General features: G+C 41.9%; 1 protein-coding gene across 1 annotated transcript; it reads right to left on the bottom strand.

Moving 5' to 3' along the window:
- Window positions 1–3,084: 3,084 nt before the first annotated feature.
- On the bottom strand, window positions 3,085–4,245 carry LOC132644017 (uncharacterized). The gene is made up of 4 exons (XM_060360556.1): window positions 4,021–4,245; window positions 3,773–3,937; window positions 3,515–3,643; window positions 3,085–3,399 (listed from the first exon to the last, which is right to left on the bottom strand). Exons 1-4 carry the CDS (start codon window positions 4,243–4,245, stop codon window positions 3,085–3,087), a joined length of 834 nt encoding a protein of 277 aa, XP_060216539.1.
- Between the last annotated feature and the right edge of the window lie 11,461 nt (window positions 4,246–15,706).

The raw sequence follows: 15,706 nt of genomic DNA, 5'->3' as shown, positions 1-15,706 counted from the left end.
TCCATAAGGATTAGAGATCAAACGAGTCGATGAAAACAAGTTCCGGAGAACTGGACATTATACGGCCAGACATACTGGCCGTATAATATATACGGACCATATGTCCAGTTCGTAGATCCAGCCCAAAACACCAAGTTTCACTGGACCAAATATACGGTCCCAACATACGGTCAGTAAATATTATACGGACCGTATGTTGGTTCGTATAAAGATGGTCGGCCAGATTTGTATTTTTAATATAAGGGACCCTTTCATTTCATTTTTCATTCCATTCATTCTCCACTCTTCAAGAACCATCTAGAAAAATCTCCACTCTTCCACTACAAGAGAAATCAAAGGAAAACTAAGATCATCGACACCAAATCTATGAATCAAAGTGTATGAAACTCAAGTAAAGCTCATCTTCTTCAAAGAAAACCAAAAGAGGTGAGATAGGGTTTTGTTGCTAGAGGAGAAACTCCACTCAAGACTTGTTCAACCATCATCCAAGGTACGTTTCATGACCATTTTATGTTGTTTAAGGTATTGGAAGGTTAAGATACCCGAATTGTAGAAGAACACAACAAATGGGTCATTCAAGAGTGAATAGTGTCATAAGTGAGTGGTAGTTGAATTGAATGATGAATGTTAGTGTGTTGCGAGTATGAATATGTTATAAATGACATGTAGACCATGAGATAAGTGTGATACATGGGAAAATACGATAGCGAACCCAAAACCATAAATGTGGGGAAAAATGAACAGAAATGGTGGATCATGGCCATTGTATATAAAAGATGATTGTTGATTGCCATATTGTGATTGTCGTTTTGAGTGTTGGGAGTTGATACGGAATACGGGAAAAGTAGTATAAACAAAGGAAGTGCTGCCCAATTTTCTCTAGAAATAGTAGTGCGTTCTTATAGTTGGTAAACTAACGATCGTGCGAATCCTCTTTTTGAAGGTAGAGGCGTGCCATTGAAGGAGAACAAGCAAACGCGAAATTGCTTAAACAACAAAGGTATGTGAGGCTTAACTCTTCTTTCAAAAGTCATGAATCCCTCAAGTCTTCCACAAATTCTTCTATAAGATCAAGCTTAAGAGTCCTTCTATATATTAAATCCCCTATGAGCATGATAGTGATGACAAGGAGCTAGAGTCTAGAGACTCAAGAAATCGTGGCATAATGTTACTACAATGCTAATGATGTTATTATTGCTAACACTCACCTTATGTTTTATTCCCTTCAAGGCAAAGCATGATACTCATAAATGTCCATAATACAACAGGGGGCTCACGACCTTACGTCACCCCGACATAGTATGGTTGTCTTGAAGCCTAATGAATGCTCTTAATGCTAACTTGTAACACTATGGGATACATGGAACACTAAGAAATGATAACATGATTTTATGGCTTGAGATGTATAATAATGACGTGTTATGATTGATGTTGTGATGATAAGATTTCCACCGCTAATGCGGGCTGCGTATGATTCCACCGCGCCTATATGGCCGGGCATGTCACCGCTAATGCGGACTGATATGTTTACACCGAGCCGAGAGGGCCGGGCATGATCACCACTTGTGGCCGGCATATAAGGGTTACCCGGACGTGGGTAACGATACAGATTAAGATGTGATAATGTATATGATGACGTACGTGATGATGTATGGGATGTGATAACATGTGTACTATGATTATGTAAAATGTGAAATATGATAGTAATACGATTGCCTATGACATTGTGCAGGTTATATCTTTGTCCCATGACTCATGATCTTTCTATTATGATAATTTATTTCATTCCTGCATTACATACTCAGTACAATATTCGTACTGACGTCCTTTTTCTTTGGACGCTGTGTTCATGCCTACAGGTAGACAGGGAGGAGATCTTGCTCCGGATTCTTAGAGGCTGCTAGCTGATTGAAAGCCCTCCATTGTCTCGGAGGTGCCTATGATGATTCTTTTGTGTACAGTTGTAGATGTCATCTCTTAGAGGCTCGTAGATACTCGACGTGGGTCGTGTGGTCTCATGGCATGGTCATTATGTATATATTATTTTGCTAGCCTAAGGGCTCGTATGTATAAAAGCATTTCGTTTCTAAATGAAAATGGATTTTATTATAAATTGAGCACCAATCGGATTAGTGATGGCTAAATAAGCTTAAGAAGTGATGGCACGTGCGGTGCTCGGTGGTTAGCCCCGGGTACCCGTCGCGGCCCCTAGCTGGGTCGTGACAGCTACCCAAGAAGCTCTTGATTTAACGTCACGACACAACGGTGGTACCATTTTATTCCGGGTGAGAGTCCTCCGGATCATAATACATTCCCAGATGCTTCAACGGGTACCTATTAACAATTCTATCCCCATCAATGCAACTATGGTAGTGCTTCACCCTAAATGTCCGAGTTCCATCTCGGACTTCAATTCAATTTCCCCATTATGCGTAACACTTACCACCTGGAAAGTACACGACCATATTCAACTTTTTGAAGGCCCACATGGCCTTATTCTTAAGCTCAACTAGCAGGTGGCACACCTTTCCTAAAACCAATCTGAAAGAAGAAGTCTCGATTGGAGTTTTGTAGGCACGATAGGGCCGAAGAGCATCATCAAGCTTCCGAGCCCAGTCAGTCCTATTTGCATTCACAGTCTTCGACAAAATTGTCATTATCTCTCGATTGAAGACTTCAACCTACACACTCGTCTGAGAATGATAAGGGGTTTCCAGCCTATGCGTCACACCATACTTCTCCATCAGCCTAGCGAAGGCTCTATTGCAAAAGTGAGAACCACCATTACTTATTATTGCCCTCGGAGTACCAAAGCGAGTAAATATGTTTTTCTTCAAGAACCCTATGTCACTCTTGGTTTCATTGTTGGGTAAAGCCACATCTTCTACCCATTTGGACACATAATCCACAACAACCAAGATATAATTCATGCCGCAAGAGCTCACAAAGGGCCCTATAAAATTGATTCCCCAAACATCGAACACCTCCACTTCCATCACAAAGTTCATAGGCATCTCCTAACTCCTACCAATATTCCCTTGTCTTTTGCATTGGTCAGAAGACCTTACCAAAAAATTTGCTTCATCAAAGAGAGTAGGCCAGTAATAACCACATTCGAGAAACTTTTACAGCAGTCCGAGTGCCACTATGACGACCCCCAACAGGAGAGTCGAGGCACACCTTCAGAATTTCCATTACCTCACACTCAGAAACACAACGCCGAATGATGTTATCAGCGCATGTTCTGAACAAGTATGGCTCATCCCAGTAATACATACAAGAATTGCGCAAAAACTTCTTCTTCTGGTATGACTTTATATCATCAGGAATAATGCCCGTCACCAAAAAGTTGGCTATGTCTTCACACCCAGGTGCTACCTCAGCTGTCACTACTAAAACCTGCTCATTGGGAAAAGCATCATCAATATCTACCTCATCTGAAGGTCTCCTAGCCTTTTGAAGCCGAGAGAGATTGTTTGGTACTTGATATTTAGTTCCCCGTGTGGTCTTTTACCTCGAAATCAAACTCTTGCAACAGTAGTACCCATCTAATTAACCGCGGCTTAGCTTCTTTTTTCGCCATCAGATACCTCAATGCAGCATGATCAGCGTAAACCAAAATTTTAGACCCCAACAGATAGGCCTAAAATTTCTCAAAAACGAAGACTATAGCAAGAAGCTCTTGCTCTGTCACTGTGTAATTCATCTGAGCCACATTCAATGTTTTACTAGCATAGTAGATAGGGTGGATGATCATATTATGTCTCTAGACAAGCACAACACCAATGGCAAAATCGCTTGCATCGCGCATCAACTCGAATGGCAGAGACCAATCAGGAGAAACAATAATAGGAGCAGTGGTCAAACACTCCTTCAATTTATCGAATGCCTTGCGACACTTCTCATCAAACTCGAACTTAGCCTCTTTTTCACGTAGCTTACACAACGAATTAGCAATTTTGGAGAAATCTTTGATGAAACGCCTATAGAAGCCAACATGTCCCAAGAAATTCCGGATACCTTAACTGAGATAGGTGGAGGAAGCTTTGAAAACACATCAATCTTTGCCTGATCGACCTCAATCCCCTTTTCAGAGATTTTATGCCCTAGAACGATATCTTCCTTCACCATGAAGCGAAACTTTTCCCAATTCAGCACCAGATTAGTCTCCTCATAGTGTTTAAGCACTCGACCTAGATGGTCAACACAGTCATCCATAAAGACCTCAAAAAAGTCTTCCACCATATCAGAATATATCGACATCATACCCCGCTGAAAGGTAGCCGATGCATTGCAAAGATAAAAGGGCATCCTGCTGAAAGCGCGACCCGTCCTTTGCCCAATTTTCCAACTTCAGTGAAAATTCTTCATTCTTTCCTCATAGTCTTCAATAACCTAAAAAATAATAGGAACACATCAAAACGACACAAACTCGCTTAAAAACAAGTAAAACTTCTTGTAAGAAGGCCTCAGATGTGCCATAATTTCTCGACACATCATCCACCAGATTTTGTGTTCCACTTTGTGCATTTCCTCTAACATCGGAGAATCCCCTGCCTTCTGTAGTATTATTATTTCATTTTCCTTCCTACAATACTTATTTCTCATGTAATTGCTCTATAAAGATGGTTTTATCCTGTAACTCTGTCACGACCCGGCTAGGGGCCGCGACGGGTACCCGGGACTAACCCCCGAGCACCGCTCGTGCTATCATTTACCTAACCCATTTAACAATCATTCATCTATTTCCGGTTAACTTTAAAAAGAGGATTTGCTTTTCATTACAAAAATATAACGCGTTGATACCAAAAACATATTTCAATATACCTATACACATGCGTACTACCTACGTTGTGGAACCACACAACCCACATCGAGCATCTATGAGCCTCTATTGAGTGGCATACAAATATATACACAAAGGAACAACCAATTAGCACCTCCGGAAGATGGAGTGCTCTTCAGCTCGGCTAGTGACTCCTATCAGTCTGGACCGCTTTCCCGTCTACCTGTGGGCATGAACACAACATCCAAAGAAAAGGATGTCAGTACGAGCATTGTACTGAGTATGTAAGGCATATCAATAAATGAAGTAAGAATAAGAGAGTAAAGTAAGTACAAGGAGATAATCGATAACTGCTTGCCTCTTAAGGCGGATCCATGCATGCATACTCATAAAGCATCATATAGTAAATTGTTGCGGAACACGCAGCCCGATCCATATGTCATCATATGTTAGTGCCGAGGAACGTACGGCCTGATCCATAACCCATATATCCCGCGTCCAGGATGAAATCATGATATGCCAGCTGACCAGGTGGCTATGCGTCTATAGCGCCTCACCTTTCCCCATTTCCCTTGAAAACATTTTCATATCATATATATACATACATAATATACATAGCATGCTTGAGAGCCCAAGGAAAAGTTGTAAGTACGTCGGAGTGACGTAAGGTCGAAAGCCTCCGATTATGTTATGGAGTAATCATCGTCGCTTTGTCTCACCTTGAGGGAACAATTATTATAAGGCGAGACTATCAATGAAGAATACCATTAAAAGAAAGCATAGAATAAAATCATGAACTTCATAAGGCATCCATTCATATACTTTGGAAGATTTAGAAATAAAGTCACCATCCATGAATAAATTGAGAAATCAGTAAATAGCTCTACGTTCTCATATAGTCCTTGAAATCGTAAACTTGAAACTTTTAAACATAAGACCGTTCTCATCATAGTCATCATAATGCTATTCTCACTTTTGACATCATCGTTGTCATTGAAAAAAAATATCCTTCGTCGTTATCATAAGAACTCACATAATCACAACCTTTGGTTTTGGAAAATAGGAGTACTTGGAAAACATTTATGGAATATCAAGAAGGAAATCATGCTTCGGAATCTTAGACTTTTTAACCTTTGATAGCAAGTAAAATATGGGAGCATTTATGAAATCGTAAGCTAGGGATCATGCCTTTGAAAGAAAGGGAATAGCCTCACATACCTTCGACGTTTACAATTCTTATTGATTGCTCGTTTTCCCTTAATGCACTCGTATATACCTTCAAGAGAATGCATGTCGTCGTTAGCTAATTAATTATAAAAACGGACTACTATTTCTAAGGAATATTGGATAGCACTTCCTTCATTTCTAATACTTTTCCCATGTTTTATATCAACTCCCAACATTCATAATATTACTCGCAATATCATCATCGACAATCGTCATTTACGTACATTTGGCAAAATCCACCATTTTCCTCCAATTTTCCCTTATTTCTACTTCTAGCTCATCCTTGCGTTTTCATGCATTTAATGCTTGTTTCATGATATAAACATCATTTATAACGTACTTGTATTCACAACACTTCAATATTCATAGTTCAATTCCACTATCATTCATTTATGTCACTATTCACTCAATAATGACCCATTTCTATGTTCTTCTACATTTTAGGTGTCTAAGCCTTCCAATACCTTGAACCATATGGTATAGTCATGAAACATACCTTGGATGATGGTGGAACAAGCCTTGAGCAACAATACTCTTTTTATACCAAAACCCTATTTCAACCCTTTTGAGATTTCTTGAAGAAGATGACTTCCAATAGAGCCTCATGCACTTGCTCTCATAAATTAGATGTTGATTATCTTGGTTTCCCTTTGATCCCTTGAATTTCTATGGATGAAGTATTGAGATAATTCTAGATCTTTCTTGAGTTGTATAGATGAATAATGAAATAAAGTAAGGCTTTGGTCCCTTTTTAATAATCACATAACTTGATTTTTAATGAACAACCGTCGGGTGAACAGTGGTCGTAAACCACAATTTACGGACTGTATTGTGGTTTACGGTCCGTCCTCCATGATCGTTTTTAATCATCCCAGAAACAGAAAGGTTTGGCTGGAAATATGGCAGATTACGACCGAGGTTTACGGTCGTAAACCAGTTTACGGGCCGTCCTCCAAGTCGTATTTAACCATTTCAACATTAACAGAAAGTTGAAGTTGGAAAGCTGGAAGACGATGGTGGTTTACGATCCGTAAATCACTTTACGAGCCGTATACCACTTCACGACCACTGTGCTGAATAAAATTCCACAACTTTTTCATTTCCAAAAATTCACAAATCATCACCCCTTGCTTAGTAAAACACCCCTCGCCCATATCCTTCGTTGGTCTATTCCTTGTACATGTACGGGGACTTTTCCGAGGTGTAACATTCTTCCCCACTTTTGGAACATTCGTCCTCGAATGTTAAATCAGCGGGGATTCTAAGAAAATTTGTCGGAGTTTCCTATGTAATTTGAACACTATCTTTCCATTACAACAACCCACAATATCTTCGCCTCACAGGGTCATATCACAATATTAACACATTTATGGCCACACACGACCAAAAACATAAAATTAAAACATACATACCATCATGAACTTTTCCTGGAAATTCGACTAGGTGCGGATACTTGGCTTCCACATTCACTCTGGCTTCCCTAGTATTTCTTCCCGAGTATTGCTTTTGCCACCAAACTCTGATTTAAGCCACCTCCCTTTTCGAAGTCCTCGCACTTACCTATCTAATGTGGCAAAGGGTACTTTCTCATACATCAACTTTCTTGTCATTTGAGCATCATTTTATTGACATGCTCCTAGTGGGAGTTCTAACATATTTATAAGCTACCTTGCTTGTTGCATACGATCTTATAGGATCTAATGCCTCGGAACCTAACTCCCCCTTTATTCCGTGATTCTATCGCTCTCGTAGGTTGTCATATCCTCGGGCTTCTATGGTGAGTATGTAACCTGTACTTATACTATGCCCCAAGCAATTACTCCATTTGTCTCTCACAGCAATTCCAACTCGACATTTCAGTTTCGTTTACCATATACCCTTCTTCAACTCACCCCGGGCATCATGACTCTCTAACCCTTACTTTACCTCCTACTCCTCTCCTAAGTGTTCACTTGGTCTCATAGGCGACGCGTAAACATCTACGAATTACATACTCTTTTTGCGCGATTCGCATTCGGATCCATCCATCTGTATACCTATATCCATGTCTGTCTTCGCATCCATAGTCATATTCATCAGTATGCCGTATCCATGGTCATATTCATCTAAGTGTCAATATCCTTCTCAATGACCTTTTCGCTAACGCCCTTACCTCGAGAACGGGGTAACTTTACAATAAGACCCATGTTAATATCATGAATTATTCTGTGTCTCAGGCCTGCATGCCTTCTTCTTGGGGCTACCGTCACCCACTATATTCACAACATTCTCCGGGGTTATATTTTCATTTGGGCTAAAAGAGTATTCAATCCCGGAAGTCATTAAATCAATATAAGGACAGAAAAACGAGAGTTTCCATTCTGCTGGAAGAGTAATAGTAACTAATCAGTACTCCCTAAACTGATTCCAACTCTTCTCCAACCATGTCACGCGATCGGAGTTTCGCAATTTTTTTTTTCGTTCTGCGCCACTTGGGACCTTATGGGACACAACGTCTCACAGATCGGCCTTATACTTCGCTACAAATTCATCTGAGATTTATAATTTAGAGGGACGATGAGGTGGTATAATCTTAGAGAATTGTGGGTCCACCTCTGCCCGTCACCAGTGTTTTACTATCTTTGCCGACTCACGGCTCTTCTTCTTCCCCCTTCTTCTCGCTTTTGCGTGTCCTTATTCTACCGCTTTTAGTCAATACACTCCCGTAGGGTTCATCATTTCAACCTTCACACTGGTGTCCTCTCTATTTGCTTCCCCACTTTTAAGGGTTTTACTCGTACCTTTAAATCTCGAATCCAAGTACTCCTGGCTACACTACGCCTTACTTATTCCGTCCCCTACAGTCTATGGCTATAACAATTCATACGTGGAGTCGTGGAGTCTTAGTGTACTCGCCTTACAGTCTTATAACCAAGAAATGCACCCGATATAACACTCCGAGCAAAACGTACGTTACTTAGCTCATCCAGTAGTTATGTGTCTGTATCTGAATCTGCTCCGATTAACAACTTCCTTCCCCATAGGGATGCTTACATTAATAGTGGGTCTAGCTATCCATGCCACCCATCTAATGTCACTTGCCCTCTTCTTCGGCGCACAAAATTTGCTTGTAACGCCATCTTCGTTTCCCTAGGGCTTAGGTCTCTCTTATGCCGCTAATGCGCCCCATGCCTTCTTATTCTCTTACTCTTGTTTGTGCTTGGAACCGATTTCATATCCGCATTGTACCACTATCATTATTAGTTATAACTCTACTTCATCGCTTCATCGTCGTACAGTAGACCCATAACTCATGATCATCTTTTCCTCTTCAACTCTTTACCTCATTCACTTCACTCGTTCTAACTTGGTATGGGATATTTGTAGGAGATATGTTCTCCTTTAACTACCACGCCACTATTCTTTAGGCACTCGTACTTCGTACATTTCCTATTTGCTATCTTATCTCCCCCCACTTAATAATCGATCCTTGACTCTTCGCATGAGGAACCATATTCTTAACTTAGTACCGCTTTGTTCTTTAGGATACACCACCTGTGTCAATCCGTCCCTTGCTGCCTAAAACTAATTCTATCCGTCCTGATCATCCCCCATCTCGCTCCTATCGCGTTGACCTTCCTCCTACTAATCATCCTACTTTCATTATTTATCTTTACCGTAGTCTCGGCCTTATACGCCCAACTAAAGATATCATCCATGCCCTTAGGCATCTTCTCGCTATACTTTACATAACAATTCTTGTTACGGCTCATTGTACCCAGATCATAATCCACCCTATAGAGTGACACTTCTTGATCTCATTTGCAAACCTGCTTGTAACATAGGGTAGCCTCATAAACCAGGCATACAAAACCTGTCATCCTTTTTAGTCAGTTACATTACATTTACCATATGGCTTACTTGTACACGTATTCGCATTAATCATAAAAGGGTGCTAGCAATATACCTGGAGTAATATCAGGGGAAGACTCAGGATCCCGTCGTTCAGCTAACGCCTGGGTATGATGCTGGGATCCGCTTGGACTAGGTGTGTTACACCTCAGAAAATTTCCCGTTGGTACGCAAGTAAATGAACTAATGATGTGTGGGAGGAGTGCGAGTGTATAATGTTTCATGGGAAATGTATGAAAAGGGATGTGGATGATTAGAATGAAAAGTCGAGAAATGAGACAAATTGAAAGTTGGCAAAACTGCCCAGTGGTCGTATATTGCAAAATACGGACCGTAAAGTGCAATACGGTCCGCAAACTGGCAGTCGTAAACTGCCATGCAAAAGCTTCAGCTTTCTGCCAGTGGTCGTAAAGTGCAAATACGGGCCGTAAACTGGTATACGGTCCGTAAACTGCCAGGTCGTAAACTGGCATACCAAACTTCAACTTTCTGCCAGCCGAGGAAATGGTTAAATACGACCAGGTGGACGGACCGTAAAGTGATTTACGGCCCGTAAACCATGGTCGTAAACCACCATGAAGGCAGCCCAGCTTCTGGTTCTGGAAATGGCTAAATACGCCCATGGAGGACGAGCCGTATAGTGGAATACGGTCCGTAAACCTCCATGGACGACCACTGTTCACCCAACACAGATTTTCCAATTCATTAAATATGAGGATCAAGACTTATTTTATTTCATTACAACATTACACAACTTCTCTCTAAAACTTCTCTCTACATTTATTATATGAGTTTTCAAGGATTATAAGCCATCAATAACATTAAGACAAGTGATTCAAGGATAAGGGAATCATCAAGGATCATCCAAGTCAAGAAATCTCAATGGAGAAAAACTAGGGTTTTGCTCAAAGAAGAGTATTATCAACCAAAGCTTGTTCCTACAACTTCTAAGGTAAGATTCATGATTTTTACAAGATGCTTAAGGTATTGGAGAATTAAAATACATGGATTGTAGAAAATGTGGTCAACTAGGTCATGAATGATGAATAGTGACATTTTGAGAAATAGTTTGAATTGAGTTATGAATGTTGTTGTGTTGTGATATGAATGTGTTATAAATGGTATTAAGATCATGAACTAAACACTTTAGACGAACGGACGAAGATGGGTATTATGACCATGAATGTGGGTGAATTAGAGGAAAATTGAGGAATCTTGATAATGTGGATAATGTGAATGACTAATGGCCATTGTTATGATATTAATGAAGGTATAAACGCTAGCATTAGAAGGGAACGTGCAAGTGTAGAATAGTTCAACGTAAAGGTATGTAAGGCTAACCCTTCTTTCATAAGGCATGGTTCTTGGCCAAATTCCTAATTCCTCCATATGTGTATGTTGTCTTCACATGGTTGACATTCCGAGCTCATAAGCTCACGACCCTTGATATGTACTATGATTATACTATTTTCCTCGTATGACGAGTAAGTCCATAATGTAGATGTAACGATAACGACGAGAATAGTAATGATAATGATATCAAAAATGATGCAAAAGGTGCCTACGGGCTATTATACTTATATATGCCTATGAAGGGCTATAATGAACCCCGAGCTTATAACGCCAGGTAGAATATATGTATATGAATATGTATGAATTATGTATACGATTACAAAACGCGCGCGCACGTCTGCAGATGGTACGGATAACCCTGAAGCCTTGGTAGGGCCAGGTAGAAATAACATTGAGCTTTGGTTGGCCAAGTACGTATGAAACACCGAACCTTATGGTCGGGTACGCTATGTATGTATGAAAGTGTATGGCTATGTATATAATATGATTATGAATGTGATAATACTATGCATAAGAATACGAATAAGGACATGTATACGAAATTGAGCACAAGTATGGTACGAGTATTATTATGGGATACGAACGACGATGTATGCAAGTAAGCGACATGATGATGATGATATTACTGTCTCCCCTCCTATGCTATCTTCATATGATATCTATTATGCTTCTATATTGATGTTGATCATGCTTTACATACTCAGTACATTCTTCGTACTGACGTCCTTTTGTTTGTGGACGCTGCGTCATTCCCGCAGGTGCACAGGGAGACAGACTTGATCCATAGCTGCTTATTCAGAGATTGCATAGCAGAGCTCCATTTCTTTCGGAGTCGTAGCTTTTGGGTACTTATTCTTTTGTGTATATAATTATGGGCATAGCGGGGTCCTGTCCCGCTCATACGATATGTCATACTCTTAGAGGCTCGTAGTCATGTGTATGTGGGTAGAGATGTTCGGCCATGCCGGCCCATGTTTTGTATATCTTTTGTTAGCCAAGTCGGCCTTGTACTTATGGTGTGGCCTAGATGCCTATGATATGTTAAATGATGATATTCGTCTAATGGGATCAATATGATTAACGATAATAAAAGCACGAATTGACTTATGGTTCACCTCAATGTTATGTTATGTATGATAAGGGGTGCTCGGGTGGGGTAGCACCGGGTGCTCGTCGCGACCCCCTAACCGGGTCGTGACAAAAGTGGTATCAGAGCAGTTCAGTGCTAGGTTGTGTCTACGAGCCGTGTCTAGTAGAGTCTTGGTTATGGGTGTGTTGCGTGCCACACTTATAAACGAGAAGTTGCGGACATTTTAGGAATATATGACCTTCTTTCTTCATAAGAATCGTGCGATAGAGCTATGATGTAAGAAATTCGTGTTCCTAAATCGTGTGTTGTGTATTTCAGAGATGCCTAAAAACAAAAGGGCTACAGCAGCCCAAAAGGGCAAGACGGTGGCAGAAAAGCGGGCTGAAAGAGCACCGCCACCGGTAGTAGAGGAAGATGAGTCCCAGAGTGCGGCTCAATCTCAGTCCTCCCAGACAGTGCCTATTACTGAGGAGCACGTGGGAGCCTCAGCCCCAGCTTCAGCTCCTCCACCGAATGCTTCGGGCCAAGACGTGAGAGAGGCCAATAATTTATTGACTCAGTTGGTTGCGGCCCAGACTCAGAGGCCAAGCGCAGGGCAAGGTGACAGGACTGTTAGTGCAAGGGCCCGTGACTTCATTGCTTTGAAACCCCCGGAATTCTTTGGGACGAAACTGGAGGAGGATCCCCAGGACTTTATTGATGGTATGCTAAGGACGCTCCGGTTGATACATGCTTCAGACACCGAATCGGTGGAGCTAGCGTCATATAGATTGAGGGATGTCTCAATCCAGTGGTATATGGTTTGGATGGCTTCGCGGGGAGCCAATGCACCTCCACCGGTATGGCAAGAGTTTGTTGATGCTTTTCTCCGTCATTATATGCCTCCGGAAGTTCGGCGAGCTAGGGCCGATAAATTCTTGAATTTGAGGCAAGGTAGCATGAGTGCTACAGAGTATAGTCTCCGCTTCAATTCCTTGGCTAGGTATGCTTCGGCCATGGTAGCGGATATGGGCGATCGGGTGCACCAGTTTGTGAAAGGCCTAGGGCCACACTTGATGGATAAATGTTTAACTGCGTCCCTTCAGGATGGCATGGATATTGCACGCATTCAGGCACATGCTCAGGAATTAGAGGAATACCTACAGCAGCGGAGAAATGAACGTGAGCAGGATAGGGGCCATAACAAGAGGGCCAGACCTTCGGGTTCGAAGAGCGAGTCCAGGGGCGGACACAGACAGCAGTTTCCCAGCCATTCAGGCTATTCTATGACCAGTACACCTCCACAGTTCATGGGGCAGAGATTTGATAGATCAACTCGTTCCGAGCCGAGTCAGGGTTATTCGGGGTCTCAGTTTAGAGGTGTTTCAGGCCAGTCAAGGCCACCTGTACCACGATGTTCCCAGTGTGGGAAGTTGCATTGGGGTCGATGCCGATTGGGCTCGGATGGTTGCTATTCATGTGGTAAACCAGGCCATATCATGCGTGATTGCCCCTCAGTACAGGGTAGAGGTAGGACCCAGCCAGCAGGGTCGGTAGCCGGATCATCAGCATCTGTACGCCCTACGGGGCCAGGTTCACATGCGCCAGTCGGCCATGGTAGAGGTAGAGGCAGAGCTGCCAGTACTAGCGGTCCTCAGCACCGTATTTATGCTTTGGCTGGATGCCAAGATCTTGAGCCTTCTCCTAATGTGGTCACAGGTATATTATCGGTTTTCTCTCATCATGTATATGCTTTGATTGATCCGGGCTCCACATTATCATATGTTACTCCATATATTGCGGGTCGATTTATAATTGAGCCGGAGTCTATCAAACCTTTCGAGGTGTCTACACCCGTGGGTGAATCGGTAATAGCTAGTCGAGTATATAGGAATTGTGTGATTGTGATTTGTGATCGTCGTACCATGATTGATTTGCATGAGCTAGAAATGGTAGATTTTGACGTTATTATGGACATGGATTGGTTGGCTTCTTGTTATGCCAATGTTGATTGCCGAATTAAGATGGTTCGTTTCGAGTTTCCGGGAGAACCAGTCTTAGAATGGAAAGGGAATGCGGCATCACCAAAAGGTAGGTTTATTTCCTATCTAAAGGCAAGGAAAATGATCACGAAAGGGTGCATTTATCACCTAGTACGAGTTCAAGATGTAGAAGCTGAGTCGCCGACTCTTCAGTCAGTTCCGGTAGTGAACGAATTTCCAGATGTGTTCCCGGAAGAGCTTCCAGGCCTTCCTCCCGAGCGAGAGATCGATTTTGCGATTGATGTGCTGCCTGACACTAATCCCATATCTATTCCTCCCTATAGGATGGCACCCGCAGAGTTGAAAGAGTTGAAGGAACAATTAAAAGACTTGCTTGAAAAAGGCTTCATTAGGCCTAGTTCATCCCCGTGGGGAGCACCCGTATTGTTCATCCGGAAGAAGGATGGCTCCTTGAGAATGTGCATTGATTATCGGCAATTGAATAAAGTGACAATTAAGAACAAGTATCCCCTCCCGAGGATTGATGATTTATTTGATCAATTGCAAGGTGCCAAATGGTTTTCAAAGATTGATTTGAGGTCCGGGTATCACCAAGTAAGAGTTAGGGAGAAAGATATCCCTAAGACAGCTTTCAGAACAAGATATGGCCATTTCGAGTTCCGAGTAATGTCGTTTGGGCTAACTAATGCACCGGCAGTGTTTATGGACTTAATGAACAATGTATTCAGGCCTTTTCTGGATCGATTCATGATTGTATTCATCGATGACATCCTAGTGTATTCTAGATCCAAGGCAGAGCATGTGGATCATTTGCAAATTGTCCTTGGAGTTCTTCGAGCTCGAGAGTTATTCGCGAAGTTTTCCAAATGCGAGTTTTGGTTGAACTCAGTGGCATTTCTGGGCCACATTGTTGCAGCTGACAGTATTTGAGTGGATAGACAAAAGATTGAGGCAGTGAAGACTTGGCCAAGGCCCACGACCCCTACGGAGGTTCGTAGCTTTTTGGGCTTAGCCGGTCATTACAGAAGATTTGTTGAGGGTTTCTCTTCTATTTCTGCACCGCTCACCAAGTTGACTCAGAAGTCAGCTAAGTTTCAATGGACAGATGCTTGCGAGCGTAGTTTCTAAGAGTTGAAAGACCGACTGACTTCAGCCCCAGTCTTGACACTTCCAGAGGGATTGGAAGGATATGTTAGTTATTGTGATGCTTCAGGCATCGGTCTAGGCTGTGTATTGATGCAAAATGGTAAGGTGATTGCGTATGCTTCTAGACAATTACAGAAACATGATCAGAATTATCCTACCCATGACTTAGAATTGGCCGCGGTGGTCCATGCTTTAAAGATATGGAGACATTACTTATATGGTGTCCACGTG

The sequence above is a fragment of the Lycium barbarum genome, chromosome 6 (genome assembly GCF_019175385.1).
Source record: "Lycium barbarum isolate Lr01 chromosome 6, ASM1917538v2, whole genome shotgun sequence".
Classification (NCBI taxonomy): Eukaryota; Viridiplantae; Streptophyta; class Magnoliopsida; order Solanales; family Solanaceae; genus Lycium; species Lycium barbarum.
This window is presented reverse-complemented; position numbering and strand designations above follow the sequence as displayed.